This window comes from Eurosta solidaginis, chromosome 4 (genome assembly GCF_040869045.1).
Source record: "Eurosta solidaginis isolate ZX-2024a chromosome 4, ASM4086904v1, whole genome shotgun sequence".
Classification (NCBI taxonomy): Eukaryota; Metazoa; Arthropoda; class Insecta; order Diptera; family Tephritidae; genus Eurosta; species Eurosta solidaginis.
Genome location: NC_090322.1, coordinates 21,866,418 through 21,893,113, shown reverse-complemented (window position 1 = coordinate 21,893,113; position 26,696 = coordinate 21,866,418). Strand labels below are relative to the sequence as shown.

General features: G+C 38.5%; 1 protein-coding gene across 3 annotated transcripts in view; it reads left to right on the top strand.

The window, feature by feature from the left end:
- The window catches only part of LOC137249243 (zinc finger protein 678-like), a 58,490-nt gene that overhangs the window by 7,365 nt on the left and 24,429 nt on the right, over nt 1-26,696 (top strand). The window contains exons 2-9 of one of the 3 annotated variants that reach the window (XM_067780557.1): nt 3,753-3,929; nt 4,449-4,757; nt 12,071-12,211; nt 12,292-12,591; nt 12,986-13,123; nt 13,206-13,493; nt 21,240-21,386; nt 25,307-25,594. In XM_067780557.1, the coding sequence (XP_067636658.1) occupies nt 3,753-3,929; nt 4,449-4,757; nt 12,071-12,211; nt 12,292-12,591; nt 12,986-13,123; nt 13,206-13,493; nt 21,240-21,386; nt 25,307-25,594 (1,788 nt within the window). The remainder of the gene's footprint in view (nt 1-3,752; nt 3,930-4,448; nt 4,758-12,070; nt 12,212-12,291; nt 12,592-12,985; nt 13,124-13,205; nt 13,494-21,239; nt 21,387-25,306; nt 25,595-26,696) is intronic. The other 2 variants (XM_067780559.1, XM_067780558.1) reach the window with 2 other exon arrangements.

Here is a 26,696-nt window from a genome sequence, read left to right as displayed (position 1 = left end):
TTATTAAGTCGAAAGTTTTTTTTGAACCTAAATAAGAAAATTAATCATTAAACTTTACCACTTTTAAGTTCAATTTCTTACAATTCGTGACTCATCTCAAATCGATTACACAAATCTCGCAATATTTGCCTTTCCATTCTCCCCTGGCCATTTTCGTATGCGTTGCTTTCCAACTCCACAAATAATGCTGCGGCCATTGATTCCAGTATAATAGACAGCTATAATTTGTGTCTGTTCGTTGGGTCCAGTTATATGCCAAGGCAAGCTGCCGGAGTAGAGGAAGGTGAAGCGAAAACGTAAACAAACCTTGCGGAAAGAGTAAATAAATCTTCATAAAGCATTTTAGGCCTGTGCAATGAAATTAGCATCCATAAAATTCAGGAAGTGTCAACTATATTCGTGCAGTAATCCGTTTAACAAAACTTGGTGGCCACGGCAGGGAATTGGCCAAAAGAACGACAAAAACACACATACAATTATGAAATCACTTCACTAAAAAAAGTACAAAATGGCGTGGATAATAAAATATAAACGTTTTTCAGGTTTTTTTTTTACAAATTTTCTTTAATTTATTTTGTTCCAATGTTCATAAATTCCGTTCAAACAGCTGATTTCGAAAAATCATTTGCTCTTCCTCTTCTCGTTACGATTCCATCGTAATGCAGAATACCCAGCTTCGATTAAAGCGGAGCGTAGAACGGGAACGTAATCGAAATGCAGAATGGGGGTGACTGTGATGTTAAGCGTCGAAAGATACTTGGCAAGTCTTTTACTGGTTGGCTCAATTTGGGAAGTCTTCGTACGTATTAATAAACAGGAGGCGATGCGGCTTTATTTTCCCCCTTCGTGCCTCGAGGTTAATGGCGTTCCTGTTATACAATTGGCAAATTCAATCAACGAATTGTAAGAAATTGAACTTAAAAGTGGTAAAGTTTAATGACTTGTTTTCTTATTTAGGTTCAAAAAAAAACTTTCGACTTAATAAGGATGCTTTCAAGTATGTGTCCAAGGACTTCGACATCGACATGCTGTTTTTGACCTGGAAACATATAAAAAACAATCATCATCAAGTCTTTTACGTTTCTTAACAAGTTTTACTTACATTTTTGTTAAAATTCTGTTATAAGTTAATAAAAAAATAAAAAGAAAATATTTCCCGCCGTCAAATTTGCAACTTAGAAAAACGGAACTACGATCGAAATGCAGAATACACAAAATCGAACGATTCGAAGTTGGATCGAAAGAGATTGGAACACAGAATACCAAAATTGCCAAACGGAAAAATTTCAATCCAAGTCGAAATGCAGAATAGGGCTGAATATCAGATATAGAATTTAAAGTTTATATGATATGAAAAACGAATAATAATATAGACAAAGAGTTCATGTTCCGCTATTATACCATCAAATCAAAGCACATTAATGACTACAAAAAATATTGAATATTTTCAAAATTCATGAATATATGTATGTAAGTGGGAAAACTAAGAAATGTCTTGATTAGAAATAATTGAATAATATACACTTTTTGTGTAATATTTCTCCCTAAGCCTTTTTTTTATACTTTTTTATTGGACTTTAGGGTAGCCTACTGCCCTCAAGTGGCCCAATGAAAGCAGGTTAATCCATCCTATCCATGGTCCATGCCCCGTGGTACCGCTGTTAGCCATAACGCTGTGCGTCATAACTAGAAAGGCCACAGCAGTTCAAAAATTTATTTTTCTGCACATTTGAACTGTGCAATAAGTTTAGGTTCATTTCAATCAAAATCGTTATGTTTGCCGAAGACCTTTCTAAGAAAGCCCGGGTATTCTACGTTTGGTTGATGAAAAACCTTTATTCATTTTCAACATAACAGCATTGTGACCATTCACAAGGTCTCCTATTCGTCGTATGTGTTATGTCTTAATCAAATTTTATATAGAAAACCATAAAAACAAATGAAATTGAAAACTATGAATACGAAATTTGGTAATTTTTTCAAGGAGTTTTAGCCATAAATGAAAAAATGGTGTGGCGGCCGTGTTTACCACTATTTGCTGGTTATTTTCTATACTGCTACGTTCTCTACTTATACAAAAAAAAAAAAACATTATAAATATCAGATTCAAATAGCGGGTGGGTAATTAACAACTGGTTTTTTACACGTCGATTTTAATGCTATTCTTTATTTTTATAGAATATTCACAGCTTATATATTTGATCTTTCAGCTATCAGACATTTCATAACATTCTTCTTTTTTTTTATTTTTTGGATTTGCTCAACACGTGTTGAGGCTGATTGGCGTCGACTAATCCGATAATGCCAGTTCAAGTTATCCACAGTAGCTTTGTTATTCAATTTTATTTAATTCCGTTATTTTTCGTAGAAATGTTAATTTCACATCAAAGTTTTTGTTCAATTTTGTATTTTAATGGCAGTATGCCAGGCACAAGTTTATAAGTTGTTTTCATTTATTTTTCATGTAATTTTCAAATATATTTGTCGTAAAAATTGGTTTTTAAATGGCCGCACGCCAGGCATAAAATCAGTAAGGTTTCTTTTCCTTTTCCAAATTTCGAGAATTTTCTTTTATATAAATGTATGTTGTTTCAATATGTGGCTTGTTGACACTATCCCGTTATGTATATAAAACGAGTTTGGTTTTTAAATGGCACCACGCCAGCTTTTAAATTTCAATGTTCGTCTCTTATTAACAGCTCCGTTATTCAATAATATTTAAATTCCGTTATTTCTCGTAATAATGTTAATTTTTGGTTTTTAAATGGCACCACGCCAAGCACAAAATCAGTAATATGTATTTCAAAACTATTTGTCAGTTTTGTTGGAAGGACAAAACTATCGTTAAGACAAGCCCAAGGATGCTCTGCCCATCCCAACCTCCCACGTTGACACCTTTCACTCGCGTTCATACTAATCCACGTACGTTGTTGGTTATTTTCATAATAGTTTATGTTTTGTTTCATATTTCGCAATTTCCTCTTTATATTAGGGATTACAAGGAAAATAGCAAAATTTCACCTTTTATAATTTTTTATACATTTTACCACAAAATCACTTTGTTCTGTAATTATTGGAGCAAAACGGAAAAAAATTATATTTTTTAAGTCATTTTGTAACTATCTTCTGATTATTTTCGGCCTTAGATTTATAAATTTTAAATATTTAACGAGCTCGAGGCCATATACATATACACCCAAGAGTTCTTGAGAATGACCTCAGATTGAGGTCGAAATATCGACTAAATAAAATTTAAAATATATACATATATATAAAATCTATCCGGGTTTTAATCTGAATATATATGTATATGGCCTCGAGCTCGTTAAATATTTAAAAGTCATTTTGTAACTTAAAATTTTTTTTATAATTTTTCAATTCCAATATAACAGCTGTAATCTGTATAGGTACCAATTAATATTTTGAGATAGTCAAACTAACAATTTATTTTTCAGCTCAAAATAAAGAAATTTACTGTACTATGCCACCTAAGTCATAAAGATAGATATTTTGCATCACTAGGTGATATTTAAGGTTGCGAATTAATTTATGCACTAATGGCTTTTAAAGAGAATTATTGTCAATCCACTTTAATTCCATTGGAGGTAATATTTGTATATACGAGTACATGATTATGAAAACATGCTCTCAGCATTATCTGTATGTAAATGTTTAGTTTTTTTATATACATATGTACATACATCTTAAAATAATTTCGTTTCCTTGATTACTTCTGTCTTTTATTGATTCAGATGCAAAAAACAGCACGAAGATACCAAACTACTCGAGAGTAAACCAATTCATGAGGAAAGCAACCAACACGAGTGCGATGTGTGTGCGAAACGTTTTACACAAAAAAGTATTTTAAACCAACATAAACTTGTTCATGACGGTGTAGAACCTTATAAATGTGATTTTTGTGAAATTCGGTAAGTTTTTTTATGTAAAATTTACACTGGCCCAAATGCGTCAATTTACGTTAAAAATTTCAAATGCGATTCTTCATTCAAATCACATTTCCGAAATAATTTGATTGCATTTCTTCGCATTAGGCCTTATAGTACGATATAATTTTTATTGTATTATTGCTTAATCAATTAAGCAAGTGCCTTTTATGGCGATGCATTGCTGTACTGGCAGCCGAGTCTTGTAGGAAAGGTTAAACAAAAGGCGAATGACGGCATTGTAAACGTTTTGAAGTGTCACTAAATTCCGAAACACGAAATACCCAAAATGTTAAATAAATAACCTCTCTGAAGTTGACAAGACAGCTTTTACGTGTAAAAAAAAAATAAATAGTGGGTTAATTGGCGGCAATTTGCAGAAATTTATCTGTGAAACAAAAAATTTTGATGCGACCATATTTTAGAAAATATCGAAGTTAGCGTTAGTACTAAACACATCTTTATCAAAATTTATTACCACTTTTCATTCTGTCATTTAAATAGCTTTTCTCACCTGTCGAAAAAACTCATCCATATGCGCACTCATACCGGTGAAAAGCCATACAAGTGCAAGTACTGCGAAACTGGCTTTGGGCAAACAAGTGTACTGCTTAGGCATTTACGTATACATCTGGGTGATAATATTTATAGATGTGAGTTTTGCCCATTAGCTTTTCCTTCAGCTTCGGAGCTACGTTTACACTTAACAACGCATAATAACGAAGATGCAGAAACGCGTGAACGAAATATGACAGCTTTAAAGGAAGAAGAGGCTAAATTGAAGCGGAAACTATTGGAGAGTAAACCAAGAGGGTAAGAAAATAACGTGGCATACAAAAGACACTTATGATATTATACCAGTGACGAAAGAACACATACACAGCCAAAATGTCACATTTATCAGACTTTAGATTTGAAGTTAATGCTCCTATTACCGTTTACAACTCAACTTTAAGACAACTCAACTCCTGTTTGGTATTACCAATTACAACTTATTTCAGTTGAAGTTGAATTGATGTTGCCAATCTAAAAAAGTGATGATTTGACAGATAAATGAACAGCTGATCAATTTGTGGCGGAAATTCATGCATTTGCAAAAGTGATTTTTTTATTAATAGCAAAATGGATATCAATAATATTAAATTTATTTTATAACGACGAAAATTTTGGTGAAAAAATTGACATGTCGCGAAAACGAAAATAATTCGCATGAACACTCCAATCTCTTGGAACTACCAAGCACCAAGTAAGAAAACGTTTAAGTGACAAATGATGAGCTTCTAATGAAGTTATTTTGCAGATTTTAAGTTATTTTCGGTTAATTAAGGAAGAATATTACTCGAGGGACGGCTGTACCCCTATTTTAAAACTACACTCCTTGCTGACGGCAGCTATTAAAAATGCTGTGGAAATGATTTTAGTGTTGGACTGGACAACATCTACAGTTAATAAAGAGGTTTTAGATATTGAGGAGCATATTTGTGCGAAGTGGATTAAAACCCATATGACTCCAGAGCAAGGCGCTACAAAAACCGCATTTACTCTAAAACAGGATTCCCAGGAGTAGTGGGTAGTATCGATGGGACTCACGTTCGCATAATTCCACCTACTTTGGCAGCATCCGAACTGCGCCTTGCCTCGTCTAACTTAGGGATGTCGCTCCAGGAGGTCAAAAAGATGTTCAATGTAATCTTTGGCTGAAAACTTGTTTTTTCTATAAATGTGTACAAAATTGCTGATTATAAAGATTGTTTAAATGAATTTAAAAAAGGTTTAATTACTCGCTTTCCATTTTTTCTCCGGCAACGTTTTACAAGAAGGTGCCTCGTCTAATATTTTTCAAAAAGTATCAAAGGTGGTATCTAAAGACACGTTTCGACATCCGCTTTAAGAATCCGAAAGCGGAAATTAAACATTTTATTTCTATCGCAAGATATTTACAAAAACCCATAAAATGGTCCGAGAGGGTCCGAAATATGAGGCCCGATCCTTAGTTTTTTTTGCACAGAACACATCTGCGTTGGCGGCCTCCGGCCGCGATTTGTAAAAATAACCCTGGTTGGGTCCAACACCTTTCTGCATTGGTGTGTACAAAAAATCTGACAAAATATAACAACCACATGAAAATTTGAAACGAAATGATATGACAGAAATGAAATTTACATTTTTTGCTTTCGGATTCTAAAAACAAAGGTCGAAACGTGTATTTTGATACCAACTTTGAAAATTTTTGTTAAAAGTTAGGTGGTGAACCGTCGTGTAAAACGTTACCTTTTTGCCAAACAACTGCAAAATTGTATGAGACAACTGCTAGTAATCAGTTGTCAGATTTTGATGTCTTTGACAACTACACCAACACAAAGTTGTAAACGGTAATGCTAATTTTTTTGTTTTTTCTTTTCTTGGAAATTTCTCGGCCGTAGGTGCTCCATATAGTACTCTGAAGGAGTATTCCGAGCTAGAGTAGGTGATCCTGGCCTAGCACATCGCGGGGTAAATTGGACCATATGTTATTCGCGTATAAATACTCTAAAAGTGCTCCTTCAATCGTCGGTAAGGAATATACAAGTACCCCACAACTTATTCATATGTAGGACAACTTATTTCATTCATATAAATGTACATACATACATAAACAAATTTCCACTCACAAAATTTTAAAATTATATACAACTAGCCTTTACCCGCGGCCCCGTCCGCAAGGAAAATTTTAAATATATGGGCTATTCGCGTTAGCCTGCTTATCATCTGTTTAAAATTTTGTTTTTTGTCTAATGCATTTTATTTTTGTAATTGAGTAAAAAAAAGAACTAAATGAGCTGATAACCTGATAGGATCCCAAATGATCCCGAAATTATCCAGAAAAAGCTACGAAATGACCCCAACGCTATCGCGGACGGATCCCGAAAACCATCCAGAAATGCCCCGAAAGGGTCTCCAAAAGTTCCCCGAATAGTCCCAAAAAAAACCCGAAATGAGAGCGACACGATTCTAGACGTATCCAGAGAACCACACAGAAATGATCCCTGAAGGTGTTCCAAAATGATCCCGAAAAGGTTCCGAAATGACCCTGACGGGCTCCCGGGCGGATCTCAAAAACCATCCAGAAAATATCCAGGAAGGGTCCCTAAATTATCCCGACTAACTCCAGAAAAAGTTCCGAAATGGCTCCGAGGGGATCCACGATGGATCGCGAAAACCATACAGAAATGATTCCGGAAGGATTCCAAAATGATCCCGAAATAGTCCGGAATTGACCCAGATGGGATCCCGCACAGATCCAGAAATGATCCCGGAAGGGTGCAAAAACTATTCCGGAAAAGTAACAAAAAATCCCGAAATGGCTCCTACGGCATCCCGGACGGATCCAGAAATGATCTCGGAAGGGTCCCCAAATGATCCCAAAATGGTCCCGAAATGACCCTGATGGATCCGGCAAACCATCAAGAATTATGCCGAAAGGGTCCCAAAGTGATCCCGAATTAATACAGAAAAAGTCACGAAACGACCCCTAGAGGATCCCCAAATGATCCCGTATTAGCCCCGAAAAGGTCCCGAAATAACCCCGACGGGATCCCGGACAAATCCCGAAAACCATCCAGAAATGATGCCGGAAGGAATCCCAAATGATTCCGTAAAAGTCCCGCATTGATTCCGACGGGATCCCGAACGGATACCGAAATCCATCCAGAAATGATCTTGGGAGGGACCCCAAATGATCCCGAAAAAGTCCCGCAATTATTCCGAGGGGATCCTGATCGGATACCGAAAACCATCCAGAAGTGATGCCGGAAAGGTCCTCAAATGATCACCTAATACCAAAATGACCCTGACGGCATCCCGGACTGATCCCAAAATCCATCCAGAAATGATCTTGGGAAGGTCCCAAAATTATCCCGAAATAGTCTCGGAAAAGTTCACAAATTACCCTGACGGGTTCCCGGACGAATCCTGAAAGCCATCTCTAAATGATCCCGAAAAAGTCCCGAAATGACCCTGACTGGACCCCGAAAGGATCCCGAAAACTATCCAGAAATGATGCCGGAAAGGTCCTCAAATGATCTCCTAATAGTTCCGAAAAGACCCTGACGGGATCCCGAACGGATCCCGACAACTATCTAGAAATGATGCCGAAAGGGCCCGCAAATGATCCCGCATTAGTCGAGAAAAAGTCCCGAAATGACCCCGACGGGATGCCGGACGAATCCCAAAAACCATCCAGAAATGATGCCGGAAGGGACACCAAATGATCCCGAAAAAGTCCCGCAATAATTCCGACGGGATCCTGAACGGATACCGAAAACCATCCAGAAGTGATGCCGAAAAGGTCCTCAAATGATCACCTAATAGTCCCAAAATGACCCTGACGGCATCCCGGACAGATCCCGAAATACATCCAGAAATGATCTTGGGAGGGTCCCAAAATTATCCCGAAATAGTCTGGGAAAAGTCCAGAAATTACCCTGACGGATCCAGGACGAATCCTGAAAACCAATCTTAAATGATGCCGAAAAAGTCCCGAAATGACCCTGATGGGACCCGGAAAGGATCCCGAAAACTAACCAGAAATGATGCCGGAAAGGTCCTCAAATGATCTCCCAATAGTTCTGAAAAGACCCTGACGGGATCCAGAACGGATCCCGACAACTATCCAGAAATGATACCGAAAGGGCCCGCAAATGATCCCGTATTAGTCGAGAAAAATTCCCGAAATGACCCCGACGGGATGCCGGCCGAATCCCAAAAACCATCCAGAAATGATGTCGGAAGGGACCCCAATGATCCCGAAAAATTCCCGCAATTCCAGAAGTGATGCCGGAAAGGTCCTCAAATGCTCACCTAATAGTCCCAAAATGACCCTGAGGGCATCCCGGACAAATCCCGAAATCCATCCAGAAATGATCCTGGGAAGGTCCCAAAATGATCCCGAAATAGTCTCGGAAAAGTCCAGAAATTACCCTGACGGGTTCCCGGACGAATCCTGAAAGCCATCCTTAAATGATCCCGAAAAAGCCCCGAAATGACCCTGACGGGATCCCGAAAGGATTCCGAAAACTACCCAGAAATGATGCCGGAAAGGTCCTCAAATGATCCCCTAATAGTTCCGAAATGACCGTGACGGGATCCCGAACGGATCCCGAAAACTATCCAGAAATTACAGAAATGATTCCTGAAGGATCCCAAAATGATCCCGAAATAGTCCGGAAATGACCCAGATGGGATCCCGCACAGATCCAGAAATGATCCCGGAAGGGTCCAAAAACTATCCCGGAAAAGTAACAAAAAATCCCGAAATGGCTCCTACGGCATCCCGGACGGATCCAGAAATGATCTCGGAAGGGTCCCCAAATGATCCCAAAATGGTCCCGAAATGACCCTGATGGATCCGGCAAACCATCAAGAAATTATGCCGGAAGGGTCCCCAAATGATCCCGAAATAAAACAGAAAAAGTCACGAAACGACCCCTAGAGGATCCCCAAATAATCCCGTATGAGCCCCGAAAAAGTCCCAAAATGACCCTGACGGGATCCCGAAAGGATTCCGAAAACAATACAGAAATGATGCCGGAAAGGTCCTCAAATGATCCCCTAATAGTCCCGAAATGACCGTGACGGGATCCCGACAACTATCCAGAAATGATGCCGAAAGGGTCCGCAAATGATCCCGTATTAGTCGAAAAAAAGTCCCGAAAGGACCACGACGGGATCCCGGACGAATCCCAAAAACCATCCAGAAATGATGCCGGTAGGTATCCCAAATGATCCCGAAATAGTCCCGAAATGACCTCGTCGGCATCCCGGATGCCGAAAATTATTCAGAAATGATGCCGGAAAGGTTCCCAAATGATCCCCTAATAGTCCCGAAATTACCGTAATGGGATCCCGAAAACCATCCAGAAATGATGCCGAAAGGGTTCCCAAACGATCCCGTATTAGTCGCGAAAAAGTCCCGAAATGACCCCGACGGGATCCCGGACGGATCCCGAAAACCATCCAGAAATGATGCCGAAAGGGTTCCCAAATGATCCCGTATTAGCCGCGAAAAAGTCCCGAAATGACCCCGACGGGATCCCGGACGGATCCCGAAAACCATCCAGAAATGATGCCGGATGAGCCCCAAAATGATCCCGAAAAAGTCCCCAAATTACCCCGACGAGATCCCGGACGCATCCCGAAAACCATCCAGAAATGATGCCGGAAGAGCCCCCAAATGATCCCGAAAAAGTCCCCAAATGACCCCGACGATATCCCGGACGGATCCCGAAAACCATCCAGAAATGATGCCGGAAGAGCCCCCAAATGATCCCGAAAAAGTTCCCAAATGACCCCGACGAGATCCCGCACGGATCCCGAAAACCATCCAGAAATGATGCCGGAAGGGTCCCCAAATGATCGCGAAATAGTCCCGAAATGATTCCGAAATAGTCCCGAAAATGTTCCAAAATAACCCCGACGGGATCCCGGACGGATCCCGTAAACTATACAGAATGATCCCGGAAGGGTCCCAAAATGATCCCGAAATAGTCCCGAAAGAGTCCCGAAATTACCCCGGCGTAATCCCGGACCGATCCCGAAAACCATCCAGAAATGATCCCGGAAGGGTCTCGATATGACCCTTACGGGATGACAAATAAGGTGAAGCTAATTATAAAACCATGTTAATAAGGCAGCAGGCGCATTGGAGCGAATAAAAAGTTACATAGAAACATACAGGTAAAGCTAATAAAAGCGTGCTAATAAAAACAATTGATGGAGGGCGGATGGCGGGAGTAGAGGAGAGGACCACTGATCGTTCCTCCAAAATTGTCTAGATCTCGTTCTGTATGTACCAGATACCAAAAACTATTGATTTAGGAGAAAATTTAGATTGAGTTATAACAATTTATGGATTTTACACCAGAGGGGGAGATAAAGGGGGGTGGGCGGAGGGTGTCACTGCTTACTTTGTAAGCCCTCGACTTATTTGACCCCTTGAGTCTGTGATATTGGTGAAGGCCAGTATACGTAAAGTTAATTTCTCGATGGGGTCGTGGGACCCCCACCCCTCTTTCCATGTTCGAAAAAAATTTCGCTAGTAGACTACTGTCTGTGTCCCAAATTTCATCAAAATCCCTGTAGCCATTCTGGCGTGATTCAGTCGCAAAAACGAAAAAATATAATAATTAAATTATAACTGTTCCTAGGGGGCGGGGACCTCCCCCTTTTGAAAAATATATAGCTAGTAGATCCTTCTAGACTATTGGCTATATGTGTGCAAAATTTCATCCAAATCGGTCCAGCCGTTCTTGCGTGATTGAGTCACAAAAACAAACGTCTGGACAAACATCCAAACATCTTAACATCCAAACTTTCCCATTTATAATATATATTAGATTAGATTAGATTATTGCGTTCATGAAATGTACTTTTTGGAATGTTACAGAATGACTAAATCTTCTGTTTTTACTTCCACTCAAACAATTTAAGAGCCCTCCTAATTAAAGAGCCCAAAAAGCCCTAAGCCAAGAGTGTTTAGCAAACAAAGCAATTTTATGGAATCGATATTCATATTTTATTTGGAAAACTTTTGCTTCAAAATAAATTTGAATACAATCATAACTTTTCTTGACGTTTCCTTTTGAAAATTGAGCTGGAAGCTCTTTCATGAACGTTTCGCCCGATCTAATATTTATCCGCATATGTATTAACAATGTATGTATGTATGTATGTAATTTTTGATTGCAATTACAAATTGTCTCCGCAGTATACCCTGGTTGGTGTCGGTTAAGGGCTTCCTCTCAAAGGGTTTCCTCCCAAATATCTTGCTTATACATAATACATACATATGTAGGTTTTATAAAGTAAAGTTAAATCCAATCCATATCAAAAAAATAGAGGTGCATTTATTGCGTTGCGTTGGTTTGGAACATCTCATATGGACTTCCCGTCAGCTATGTGCGTGTTGACTCGCCGTCAAAATTAAACTTACTTTAATTTTCACGAGTCAGCCAGAGTCGTATCTGTGTGACTAAAATGTTTTGACTAACACATCGACACTGACGCTTTACTCTGGCTCAATGTGTGCAGACCCTAATACGCTTTTTATTATCAAAAAATAAATATGTGTTTTTTTTGATTACCTTCAGATACAAAAAGATACCTGACACAAGCAAGCAACACCCGTGCGATATTTGTGGCAAACGTTTTAGAACGACATCGGACGTAAATAGACATAAACTATCTCATAGCGATGAAAAGCCCCATAAATGTGATTTTTGTGAAATGCGGTAAATTATCATAACAAACCTCATCCTAATATATTTCACCAAATTTTTTTCTAACTTTATTTTCTGCCTGTATTAAATAGATTTGTACAAGCTACGACCCTAAGCCAGCATATGCGTACTCATACCGGCGAAAAACCATATAAATGCAAATACTGCGACCGGTGCTTTGCAGCAAAAGGCCTACTGAATAAGCATTTACGTGTACATCATCTGGGTGATAATATTCACAGATGTGAATCTTGCCCCTTAGCTTTTCGTTTAGCTTCGGAGTTACGGTTACACTTAACTACGCATAAAGACGAAGATGCAGAGACGCGTGATCGAAATATGAAGGCCTTAAAGGAAGAAGAAGCTATATTAAGGCAACAAGCATTGAAGAGGAAAGTATTAATATAATCATAACATAAATGGTAGAGCGCTGTTTTTGCAAACGCAAAGCTGCATACTCTTTTTAAATCAGAGAACTTTGCAGTATAGAACCTAACCAAAAAAAAAAGTCGGTAGCGTCTACCAATTTTATTATCAAATTCCAGCAGTGTGTATTGTTGACTGATTCTTGGAGATGTTAGGGAAATCTTAACGAAAATTTAAACTGTTGTATGTATTTCCTTTTGTATGGCGGTTTTCTTAATTTTTTTTTTTCAAGTATATATACAAAGGACTACTTGAGGAAAATCTGTTCTCTAAAAATTCTACGATTAATTAATTTTAACATTAAAAACTAAATTCGCTTTTGACTATCTTGATTATTCTTGCTTTTTTTTATTTATACAGATCCAAAGAAATACCCAACAGAATAAAAAAATACCCCTGCGATATTTGTGGTAAACGTTTTAGACGTAACAGAATAATTTACCATAAACAACTTCATAGGGACGAAAAGCCCTACAAATGCGATTTTTGTGAAATGCGGTAAGTTATCATAGAAAACCTCACCCCAATAATATATTTATCTAAATTCATTCCAATTTTTGGTTCTGCTTTTATTAAATAGATTTAAACAAGCCGCGACCCTACGCAGTCATATGCGTACTCATACTGGTGAAAAGCCATATAAATGCGAATACTGCGAAAGGTGCTTTGCGACAACAGGTGTACTGAATACGCATTTACGTATACATCTCGGTGTTAATATTCATAGATGTAGCTTGTGCCCCTTGGCTTTTCCTTTAGCTTTAGAGCTACGATTACACCTACGTTCGCATAAAAAGGATGATTCAGAGACGCGTGAGCGAAATATGACAGCTTTAAAGGAAGAAGAGGCTAAATTAAAAGTTAACAGGTAACTCCGTAGACCTTAATCTAATATTAAGGTTAATTTCTCCGTAAAGTGCGGTATCCAGATAATAAGAAGACATGTTTATTATGCCTTTGTAAGCATGACTTGCAGTTACTTTATTAAAACATATTTCATTTTCTTTTCACAAAATTTTGTTAAAGATGCGGTTTACATGCATTATGATCTGGACACCGCGCTGAACTATAAAGTTCCAAAAATATGTCATATTGGTATTTATTTAAAGTGGGTAACTTTTTATATATTTTTTATTTTTTATTTTTATTGAAAAAATATTTTTTATAAACAAATAGTTTCACATCACTTTAAGTTATTCTTTTGGTAAATGCATCTAATTGAGCGCATTATTTTCCCACAATACACAAGAATTGCAACGCTTTATGTTTTCTCACCATTCCATTCGCCTAACATCAACACGCAAATTTTGACAATCTGAACAAATGTAAGTTGTTGCTGTATAGATGAGCCAACCATATAGTTGAACCATGGGTAAACCTAATGGAAGCACTATTTTTTAAGTTTTCAGCCAAAAGATTTAAAAAATGGTAAAAAAAGAACACATTTAGGCAAGTTGTAATGCATCCTTGAGTAGACAAAGGTAGACGTCGCGCTAACAGACGGGCACGCAAACACAACACGACATGACGCCCATTACCATCACCCTACAGAGAACCCAGCGGGTCAGGGGATCAGAATATACCCGCGGTAGGTATGCCTGTCGTAAGAGGCGACTAAAATACCAGATTCAAGGAGCTGTGTAGCGCAACCTTTCAGGTTGCCAGCGCAATATATAGCTTCTCCAAACCCAATTGTCAACCTCACCTATCCGCGGCGAATCCTGTTTCACTAACAGGCGAGGCTCTGGCGACCCCAATCTTCCCATGGAAACTGGGGATTGGGAGGGAGGGAATGGCCTGAAGGTTTAATGTGGCCACATAAATCGTTCCCGAGATGGTCGGGCTAGCACCTTAATGGTGATGTGTTACCGGAGCGTACCGGATCTGTATCCGGCAAAGGACCATCACATCGATAACACTCCCCAAAGCCTTCGAGGAGCAACCTTATCGCTACAACAACAACCCTACAGAGGTTATAGAAGCCATTAAAAAGGTCCAAACGGTATAGCCATGCCAATGCTAAAATACCTTGGCGATGAGAGAGTAAGCTACCGGACGCACGGTTGCAACTTGTCGTTGGAGTCCTTTGTCATTCTCGAATAATGAAAATGAATTAGAGAGATATAACTCTTCTCGCCAGTAGCGAAAAACCGTTGACAACCGTCCTGCTCCCTCATTCTACTGCGAATCTTAGCAAATATTCATTATATGTAGTGAAGGGTGTTGATCTTATTCTCTGATTCTCTTACTTATTTGCTAACCATCAGTTTACGCACTTACATTTACATTTTTGTTTTTAGTCACGAGAAATTATCTTAGCAGTTTGTTAAAGATTTTAAAATTTGTTCCAGTACGCCGGATGTGGATGCAATTGCAAATAACAGTGTTGTGTATATGCGACATACAGTGTTGCTGTTCTGTGTCGTAATAATGCAGCTCTGTGCAGTAATAATGCAGCACTAACTATAAGTTTTAGGAGGTCAATAATAAAAAACATAAATGTAAGGCGCGATAACCTCCGAAGAGATTTTAGACCAAGCTGGCGGGACGGGACCTACTTGTTTTATGCCGACCCCGAACGGCATCTGCAAGGCAGATGAGTTTTCACTGAGAGCAGAAAATACACTCGGAGTTCTTGTCAAACACTGCCGAGGGGCGACCCCGCTTAGAAAAATTTTCTTCTAATTGAAAAACCTTATTTCTAAAATGTTGATGTTGCTGTGCCCGTGGCGTGAACCCAGGGTATTCGGTGTGGTAGGCGGAGCACGCTACCATCACACCACGGTGACTGCCAATAGGAGGTCAAAAATACATTTGACTTTTATTGAATGTTATAGAGAATATTTATCCAAGCTTAATGATTTGTACACATTAGCTTAACATAGGCTAAAGTTTTAATTAATTTGCTTTCAAAAAATTATTCCCTACTTATCATATAGCAACTACGACTTCAAAAGTGCACTTTTTCCCTTCTGAAGAAGATAAATGGAAAAAAGGAGAAAACTTACCTGATATGATTGCACTTGGTAGGAGCATAATTAACAAAAGTAGAAACATAGCTAATAAAAGGTGAAAACGAAGGGGTTTAGAATTTGTCATTACGTATCATAGACCTGAAAAGAAATAATTTCAAGTTGATTAACACAGCGATGCTTCCAATTTATTTACATTTAATTGTTTGCGAGATTAAGTAAAAAACCACATTTTAATGGGGCTTTTCACGTCAAGTGCGGAGTTCAAAACCAAAATACAATAAGTGACTCATAACAAGTTCCTAGATAAACGTGAAAAAATGTCCAGTCTTAATTGGAGGCATGTTTTCAACTTGTATTTACGATCATCTTAAATTCAAACAAGTGGCGAATGTTTAAAAAAACGTTCACAATATTAAACAGCCAAGATCACCTGTTAAATTGCTGTTCGATTACTTAAATCATTTTCTCAATAGTTTTTTCAACCATTTTTGTAGACGACTGGTAGGATGCACTAATTACATATTTTAAAATGTTTGCTTGACTTGCTGCTCATATTTGCCCTAAATTTGACATTCCATATTCTTAAAATGAAAAATTGCTTTGCTTAGTTTTTGTTAAGTTTTTATTATAAATAATGTAATAAAAATTCATAGATGCACAAATGGTAATGCATTTAAATGAAAACTAGGCATAAATATAAAACTATCACAATTTGTGGGAGGGACGAAACAAATTAAATGGGGTCACACTGAAATGACAGTCCTTGGTCGGGAAAAATCCCGAGTCGCTCCGGTACATAGAACCGACTGCCTTGGGAAGCCACCCACTGGAAGAAACTACAGGCCTGCCAAAATACTGCTCTCAGAATCGCCAGGGGCTGTCTTCTTATGTCCCCAGAACACCATCTGCATAATGAGGCGAGAATACTCCCCATCAGGGAGAGAAATGAGATGCTGACCAAACAGTTTCTGTTGAATACCCAGAAACCTGGGCATCCCAACAGACATCTGATTGACGAACCAGCACCGCCTAGGGGCCTAAGGAGTCATCTCCGTAAGCATTTTGAGGAAATACGGCACCTGAGAACCCAGCCGTATGAAGCGGAAAAACACAAGCAGGTCCTTGGTGACCTCCATAGACAGGCGTCGGACCTTTATGTCGGGAATTGCCCGGTGAATCCAATACTTGAAGAAAAATATCCAGAACTCGCAGAAGAGGAACGCATACTCCCCAGGGAAACGCGTGTCACTCTTGCTCAACTTCGTTCTGGATACTGTAACAGGTTAAACTCTTACCTATCCAGAATCAACCCCGACATACAAAATGTATGCCCTGCTTGCAATGTGTCCCCACATGACACCAACCATCTCTTTAATTGTAATGTGGAACCAACGTCTCTAACACCCCTTTCCTTATGGTCCACCCCTGTTGAAACGGCAAGTTTCCTTGGACTCCCGTTAGGGGATATTGATGACAATTTGTGATCGGTCGCGGCTATTAGGTGGGGCGAGCATTGCTACAACAACAACATAAAACTATCACAAGTAATTTTTTTGAAGAAACATCAAAAAGGTAAAATAATAATAATACGCTTCATACGTTACAAACTGAAAGAAATTTTTTAGTGTACATATTGCAATTTCTTACTTATAAGCCAAACATGTAAAGTAAGTTAGTAAAGTATCTTTATTAGAACTTCAATTTAATATTAAATTGAGGCGTTTGGACTTTTTAGCTGCGAACTTCAATTTAATATTAAATTGAGGCGTCTTGACTTTTTAGCTGCGAAGTCATCTATTACCTCGTCTGTTTCAATTTGAAACCGACGATGCGTACTCATTATGGCTGAGCCATTAAGTCTTTTCTCTCCCGTTGAATTACGTAAAAAACTTCTTAGCCTTTTAAGTGTTGAAAAAGATCTTTCAGCCGATGTAGTTATCGGCAATGTCGCATAAACTTTTAACAAAGAATATATTGCTGGAAAAATATTCTCATTACATTGGTCTAAAGCTTCAATAGCTGATGCTGGTCATTTACAAGTTCCTTTTTGACTACATTTTTTTTCCACAAGGCGAACTCAGAAACAAATATTTCGGTGTTAATAATACCTTTGAAAATTCAAATTCTTTTGCATCACTTTCACTGAAGTTAACTTCTTTCAAAGAGCAAATCGATGGAACAAAGAAATTCATTTTCTGAATATGTTGAATGAACTTGTGTTTTAATTGTACGAAAATATCATCAAGAAATGGAATAGCAACAGTTACCCTGAAATACGCCTGAGGATCTTGTATACTAATTCCCATCCGCTCTTTTTGGATATAGGCGATACGTGGGAGCTTTATCTCCTCATTAATAGGCCTTAAAAATTTGCATACTTCTCCGAATATTCCGCTGAACTTTTCATTTATGTTACGCGAAAATCGTTAATAACCTGCAACGCGGCTTCGATATGCTCAATTGCTTTAGGTAAATCCAAGGAAACTGATTGCAAAATCTTACATAACGGCAGAAATTGGCATAAAAATTGTTAAGTGGTTATGTTCAGTTTTTCTTTTTTATTTTGGGTATATTAATTGATAAAGTACGTATGTTTACATCTTGTGCATGAATTGTATTTGCTTTGGTACTGAGATATTCAACGGTTAAATTTCAACCTTTGGCTTTAAACATATTAGAAATAAAATTTAGCTACCCAGCTGGTGGTGGTTCAAACACCTCTAACCGCCTCCCCCCTAAACGGCCTTGTAGAGCAAGGTAGTGTGACCGAGAGCTCCGCCTGCACAGTGAGGTAAGAGTACTCCCCATGCCTCGGCTCGTTTCATTCCCGTCGGTAGAATTCCCGAAATTCGGCCCCAATTCAAGGCAGAGGCCGCAACTTTAGCGAGAGAACGTGACCTTATAAGACAACTCGATCCCGGCGACCCCCAAATAAGGGATATAAACCAACGCATCAGATTGCTTGTGGATGAACACAAGTGGGCGAAATGGGAGGAGCACCTAAGCGGTTGTAACCTCTCTGCCGGTGTAGGTAAACTTTGGTTCACTGTAAAGTCCCTATCGAATCCGTCTAGGCACAATGACAAAGTTTCCATCGCCTTTGGCGACAAAGTGCTGTCGGATGCGAAAAAATGCGCGAGCGCTTTCTGTCGACAATACATAATGCATTCTACGGTAGACAAAAATAGACGGAGGGCCAACAGACATGCACGTAAACATAAGTGCAGCGCGTCACCAATTACCATCACCGCCAAAGAGGTTGAGGATGCCATCGGTCATGCTAAACCATCCAAAGCAGTGGGCCCAGACGGCATAGCCATGCCGATGCTAAAAATCCTAGGAAAAGAGGGTTTTAAATATTTAGCACATGTCTTCATCCTGTCTCTTTCCACCTTTGTCATACCCGAAAAATTAAAAATGGCCAAGGTGGTCCCGCTACTACAGGCTGGGAAACCAGCTAACATAGGAGAGTCATGTCGCCCGATATCTCTCCCATCGCCAGTAGCCAAGACGCTTGAAGCCATTTTGCTCCCCCACTTCAAAGCAAATTTGCAGCTAGCGTGTCATCAGCATGGCTTTAGAAAACTCCGTAGCACTACCACCGCTCTAAATGCCATTAGCACCCAGATAAATTGTGGTTTAAATCAGAAGCCCCACCATAGAACAGTACTCGTAGAGCTTTTGATGCGGTCAACCATGGCACGTTACTGCAAGACTTGGAAGGGTCTACCCTTCCCCATGTCTTAAAAGGTGGACCGCAAAAATTATCTGGGTGGTCGGCAGGCATCGGTGCAATTCAGAAACGAAATATCAAAGCCAAGAAGAATTAAACAAGGGGCGCCTCAGGGTGGTGTCCTATCCCCGCTTTTGTTTAATTTTTACATATCAAAACTACCTTCGCCACCAGAAGGAGTTACTATCGTTTCTTACGCCGATGACTGCACAATAATGGCCACAGGCCCGGGCCCAAAGATCGATGAGCTTTGCAACAGAATAAACGGCTACCTCCCTGATCTCTCCAGTTTTTTCGCCTCGCGAAACCTGGCATTATAACCGACTAAATCATCCGCGACCCTATTTACAACTTGGACGTCCCAAATGTCGACCATTTTGAACATCCACGTCGATGGCACTACGCTACCGACTGACCTACACCCCAAAATCTTGGGTGTGACGTTTGATCAGGATCTACATTTTGATGAGCACGCAGCCGCAATTGTTCCGAAAATCCAGAGCCGTAATAAAATCCTCAAATCCCTTGCTGGCAGTACTTGGGGCAAAGACAAAGAAACGCTCATTACCACATACAAAGCAATTGGCCAGCCGTTTGCGTGCTACGCGTGTCCTATATGGTAGCCAAGCCTAAAAACTACCCACTGGAAGAAGCTACAGGCCTGCCAAAGTACTGCGCTCAGAACCGCCACGGGCTGTCTTCTTATGTCCCCAGAACACCATCTACATGATGAGGCCAGAATACTCCCCATCAGGGAGAGAAATGAGATGCTAACCAAACAGTTCCTGTTGAATACCCAGAAACCTGGGCATCCCAACATACAATATATGCCCCGCTTGCAATGTTTCCCCACATGACACCAACCATCTCTTTAATTGTAATGTGGAACCAACGCCTCTAACACCCCTTTCATTATGGTCCACCCCTATCGAAACAGCAAGTTTCCTTGGACTCCCGTTAGAGGATATTGGTGACAATTTGTGATCGGTCGCAGCTATTAGGTGGTGCGAAACATTGCTACAACAACAACAGTACTCCCCATTTGGGAGAGGAATGAAATGCTGAACAAAATGTGTATTCCTTCTGTGCTGGTGCAGGTACCGCCACCCCTCCGCAAACAGCTCATAGCTTTTATATACTTTATTTTTGAAAATAAATATGTACTTTTGGGATACTACACATTTTTAAGACCCCGCATGAATTTTAAGCTTAGTGTACTTGTTAGTTGCTAAAGAGTTATTTTTTTTTCAGAGCTAGCTACATATTTGGTGTTAAAGTTTAACCGCTAGACCGTTTTCACACATATTTAATTGAATAATTAAGTTTCCCTTTTCATACAAGGCCTTTCGTTTTTACAACAAGTAGTTAAAATGGAAAGAGCCGTTTCCTTCTTAACTATAAATACAATCAAAATAAAATGCATGCGCAACTACCCATAAATGTTGCACCTAACCAAATATGTGCCTATTTTCGAAAAAACCCATATTAGCTGGGTCTGAGATGCTGTCGGCCTGTGTTATTGAAAATAATTTATTTTTGATTGTCATTTGTTACATTGACAATAAAATTCGAAGCACCAAGCAAAACCGACTGGATTTTTCACTCGATTAGGCATTCAATAAAGCAATAATGAGATAATTAAGAATTGGTATTTTGTATGGAAGATTGAGTTCAATTAGGGCTCTAATGTAGAAAACTTGACTAATTATTTCATTAAGCCTCTGTGCGAAACTGGCATATTTGTCTAATTTAAAAATTTAGCTCTGACAAAAATTGACTTTTCGTGTGCAAGCGGGCCTCCGTTTTGTTGTAAAATTCAAATCTTCTCTGAAAATATTCCGCTTTTCTTTTATATCAAAAATTAAATTCGTTTGTTTTGATTATCTGTCTTTTTTTATTTATCCAGATTCATAAAAAAAATACCTGACAAAAGCGAACAATACCCGTGCGATATTTGTGGCAAACGCTTTACACAAACAAATTGGTTAGTCCAACATAAACTAGTTCATAGCGAGGAAAAAAAGCCCTATAAATGTGATTTTTGTGAAAAGCGGTAAGTTATATGTAATATATATAATTTCGTCGTATATGTAATACTCCTATATTGCTAATAGAAAATGATCGCAATGTGTTATGAATTCGAAATCAAAACAAGACAGCCTATAAAAATTTTTTGATAGTAGCAGCATAAGTGTGACAAGAAAAAATTTAAATTGAGGTACTTTCGATTATTGAATACAAAAACCAAACGTTTAAACAGCACTCTGATGTTTGGGAATGAACCTAGCCTTTTGTAGCAATATAGGAGTATTACATATCGTTAGCTTAATGTGAAAATGTGCTAAGTCACTTTTTTTGAAAAATTGTACTTTAATGCAGTTTTAAAACTGAATTCAAAATACATCGATCACAAAAAAAAAATATTTTAATTTTTCATTTTTATGTGCTGTGGTCAATGATGTGTAAATGTGCTAAATCGTCAGCTGTTAAAAAGAATGTGCTAAATGAACCTGTCAATAATATCAATCTCAATTACTAGTCATTTCTTTGTGCGCGCATTTTATTTATTTATTTAATTAATATTACATGCTTTGTTGTTGTTGTTGTATTAACGAAGGCTTTGGGGAGTGTTACCGATGTTGATGGTCCTTTGCCGGATATAGATCCGGTACGTTCCGGTAACAAAGCACTATTAAGGTATTAGCCCGACCATCTCGGGAACGATTTATATGACCACACAGGCCATCCCGCCCTCCCCACCCCCTAGTTCCATGAGGAGCTTGGGGTCGCCAGAGCCTCGGCTGTCAATGAAACAGGAATCGCCACGGTTAGGTGAGGTTGAAAATTGGGTTGGAGGAGCTATATATTGCGCTGGCAACCCCTTGAGAAGGTTGCGAACACAACCTCTTGAAATTGGATTCACCCAATTGAGACATGCTTTTGGTGTTTCATAAATGCTTTGCACTGACCATAATCTACTTCAATTCTTACATGTCGATAACTACATGCTTTCTTACAGACTAGTTAAAAATAGAAAACAATTCAAGCTTATACTTATATAAGCTGTTATTAAAATTAAGAACACTACTGATCGATTTGCTAGATGTATAGTCCTAGTTATAGGTTCATTCATAGCATAATTCGTTTTATGAGTTATTTCGATAAATAATCTATTATGCCGAAGATCACGCAGTGGAATATATGGAATGAACAAATTAGATAAATCAGAGCAATTCGTGCTTAAGTTTATTACATTATAGGCAAGCATGAGTGAGATAAAAGTTCTTCTGTCATGCAAAGCCTGAAGACCAAGCAATTTGAGGCATACGTAAAGAAGTTTTTGTAAAAGTTTTTTGAACTTTCTCAATTTTGTAAGAGTTAGATTCATAGAAAGGATTCCATATTATTCAGCAATATTCAAGACCAGTTCAACGTCAAAGGGTCCTTAAAGTCACTGGTGTTACGTCTACTGAACCCAACCATTGCAGCAAATTTTGAAACAATGAAGTCAATGTGACTAGAAAAAGAGAGTTTGGAGTCAAAAATTACTCTAAAGTCTTTACTCTCTTGACAACGATTAGGAGATTTATCCTTCAGTTTGTAGATAAAGTATGTGGCAGTTGTCTTTATGGAATAAGACACAACACAGCATTTGTTTTAATTTAAAAATAAAGTATTCACCCTTATCGCGAAGTTCACGCGAAAAAGTGTTGGCCTTCACTTCTTTTGTTGGGGTGAACTTTTTCCGCCTATCGGCAATTTCGGGCGAACAAAAGTTCACTTCGAAACAGCTGATGCTCTATTGCGAATTGGCAGTGAACAAATAATTTACTTGCAATTGTGTAAATTTTGTAAAAAAGCATATATTTCCTTAAAATACAACAAAAATAGAAATAAAAAATGTATAAAATAATGTTTAGTAAAAAGGGGTTGGTTGTTTTCCTGCAAAAAATGCCCAAGAAGCCTAAGCTTTCGGCAAAAAACCGATAAACTCGGATAGCGTTTGCAGCACGTCATAAAAATTTGACTCTTAATGACTGGAGACGCATTCGTCTGACCATAGAACGCATCGCCAGTCATTAATAGTCCAATTTTCATAACGTGCTGCAAACGCTATCCGAGTTTATCGGTTTTTTGCCGAAAGCTTAGGCTTCTTGGGCATTTTTTGCAGGAAAACAACCAACCCCTTAAGCGCACGCCAGGCAGTCCACACACTGGCTTCACAATTAATACTTTGCGCTACCTCTTTTGTTGTTTTTGCAATACTGAGTGGGCAAATTTTTAAATTTCTTCACTTTCATCACTTGTGATTAAGAGAGCTTAGGTTATTTTGCAACTTCCCGTGTAGACTTGCCCAGTTGAAGCAGCTTTTCTACCTCCGAAATCATTTTGTTGTCACGCGGCTTATTTTGTAAATAAAGGTTAATATTTTCACTTTTCACAGCGAACTAAGGCAAACTGATCATAGCTGGAATAGCAAATACCAAGTCATCCCCTTATCTTAGTAAAATACCGAATAACGATATTAAACGCCGCTCCTACTTTATTCAAGTGCAAAAAATTTCAATGAGTGCAGAAGTGAGCACTATACCCATCCTTACTTAAAGACGAATTGTGTTAAATGTTTTTGTTGTTGTTTTTGTTTATTAATTTATTTTTGCTCCAAAAACAATGGCAATGCTAATAACCTGGTTTATTTCTATCATATTATAACACTACGTTTTGTGCATGACATAACCTGCAAAATTGATTCTTAAGTGTTCACTTTTGCTCCATAGTGTATATGTGAAAGCGATTCGGAGGCAATTAAGGGACAGTTCTAACCCTTTGGAGCTGAATGATTTACTGTAAGCTAAAAATTACTTTTTCCAGCACTTTTGAATAACAACTTAATTTTTTTTCAATTAGCTTTCGCCAATATTACAGGCTAAACAAGCCGGCATTCTAATATTTGCTAGATATTCTTACTAACTCCTTGCCACCATTGAAGCAAAAATTTGGAGTTCCACAATTGTAAAGTTGAGTACATGTCTTCGTTTTTTCGCATAGGGAAAATGCGTTGGAAAGGACCATGAAGTGAGTTTCAGTGAGGTGCTCAACATTTTGGAACCGTTGATTTCTCCACTATAGATAACTTGGCTGACTGATACGTTGTCATAAAAAATAGAATGTACATACTCAGCAATACAGGAATTTCACTTTTTTCCACTCAGCTTCTGATTATGTATTATTTATTGATTTATTTCTAATAATAAAAGTACATATAATTATAAGAGTATCAAATTTTAAAACAAAAAATTATTTACATTTTGTTTTCCTCTCGTTCACCTGTAAAATATAAGTGAACAAATTTGGGTTTCCCCGCTGTTCATTTCGCCCGAACAAAGAGTTGCCGATAAGGTGAAATGTTTTTCGAACACGAAAAATTGTTTCGCCACCCTCTGCGATAGGGTGAACGAAAACTGTGAATATTTTCGGGTGAAAATAAAACTCGCGATAAGGGTGATTGTCTGCGCACCATCCGGCAAAAGAGTCCAGATCAGAGCCTTTAGAAATAGTTTGACAACTAAATAGTATTTTTTGTGAAATATATAGTTTTAGTGTTATATTTCAATCATTAAAGGGGAGGAGTGATAGGGAAACATACTGAGTAAAAAATGCTAAGTCAGGAGAAAAAATTTGTTTTGAGTGCTGAAATTGTGCTAAGTCATAAAATAGCTGCTGGGTTAGCATACATGATTTTTATTTATCTTTTTCAAAGCTTCTACACTCAAAAGTATTACAACTAAGGTATCCTCATTCACAGTTTGAAAAAACAAGTTATTTCAAAAATTATTAATTTTTTTTCGTCTCCTGTAAAATTCGTAAAAAGTGACTTAGCACATTTTCACTTTAAGCTAACGATATATGAATCTCTTCCTAATAAATTTATCTAAATTCACTCCAACTTTTACTTTTGCATGTATTAAATAGATTTAAAGTTACTTCGACCCTACGCAGTCATGTGCGTACTCATACCGGTGAAAGGCCATATAAATGCAAATACTGTGAACAATCCTTTGCGCAAACAAGTATACTGCATAGGCATTTACGTATGCATCTGGGTGTTAATGTTCATAGATGTAATTTTTGCCCTTTAACTTTTCCTTCGGTTGCGGAGCAACGATTGCACTTAACTTCTCATGAAGACGAAGATCCAGAGACGCGTGAACGAAATATAATAGCTTTAAGAGAAGAAGAGGCTAAATTGAAAGTTAACAGGTAACCGAAATTGTACATGTAATCCAATTTGAAAAAAAGTTTGATGACGTAGCGCTTTTGAAATTTTTCGATTTATTACCTACCAGTGTTGGGAGTATTTAAAACTACTACCTGAGTAAACGACTACGCCGGAGTTAGAGTTAAATTTTTACAGTATATTTTCTTCCTTTTTGAAAAGCCGGCGAACAATTAACATCAAATTGATTTGACCTTCGATTGTGTTTCTGTCATGAAATGTTTCTCAGCAAAAAAGTTGTCTGCATTATCAGATACACTTGGGGTCGGCCAAAAACGTGTAGGATGACCAATTAATGGGAACAATTAAAAACAGCACACCACATTCTAGAAGAAAAGTTGGCTCTATCTCTCAGCATATTTATCGAGAAAAAATAATATTATTTTGGAAAGATATACAGGAGCATACTTAACATTCAATTTGGCTGCTTGCGTTTTACCATATATATTTCATGCTATTTTAATGACGGAAGGTTTCAAGACCAGGGCATATTCCTGCAGTAGCGGTAATGGCGACCTGGTAACTGACGTACAGAGTATGGGAGAAGACAAACCCGATACCCCGATTGCCGATGATGAAAAACACGCTCCGGCACCCAAATATGACGAGGTGAAAATGGCAATATCCAGGCTAAAAATCACAAGGCGTCACGTAATTGCGAAATACTCGCCGGGCTATTCAAACATGGGGGTGAAGAGTTGGTATTAGATAAAGAAGCAAAAAAAGTGGGTCTTGCGGTAAATGAGAACAAGACGAAGTATTTGCCGAAGATGAGATGGCTCTTGGAGTGTTCGAGAGAAAATTTCCCCGGAAGATTCATACACCTGTCCGTGATGTCGACGGCGAGTATCGAAGGAGGTATAATGATGAGGTCTATGAGCTTTACGCAGATGTGACGATAGTGCAGCGAATAAAAACAGAAAGCTTCGCTAGCTAGGTCATGTTGTTGTTGTTGTTGTAGCAGTGCTTCGCCCCACCTAACAGACGCGACCGATCACAAACTGTCATCAATATCCTCTAACGGGAGTCCAAGGAAACTTGCTGTTTCAACAGGGGTGGACCATAGGGAAAGGGGTGTTAGAGGCG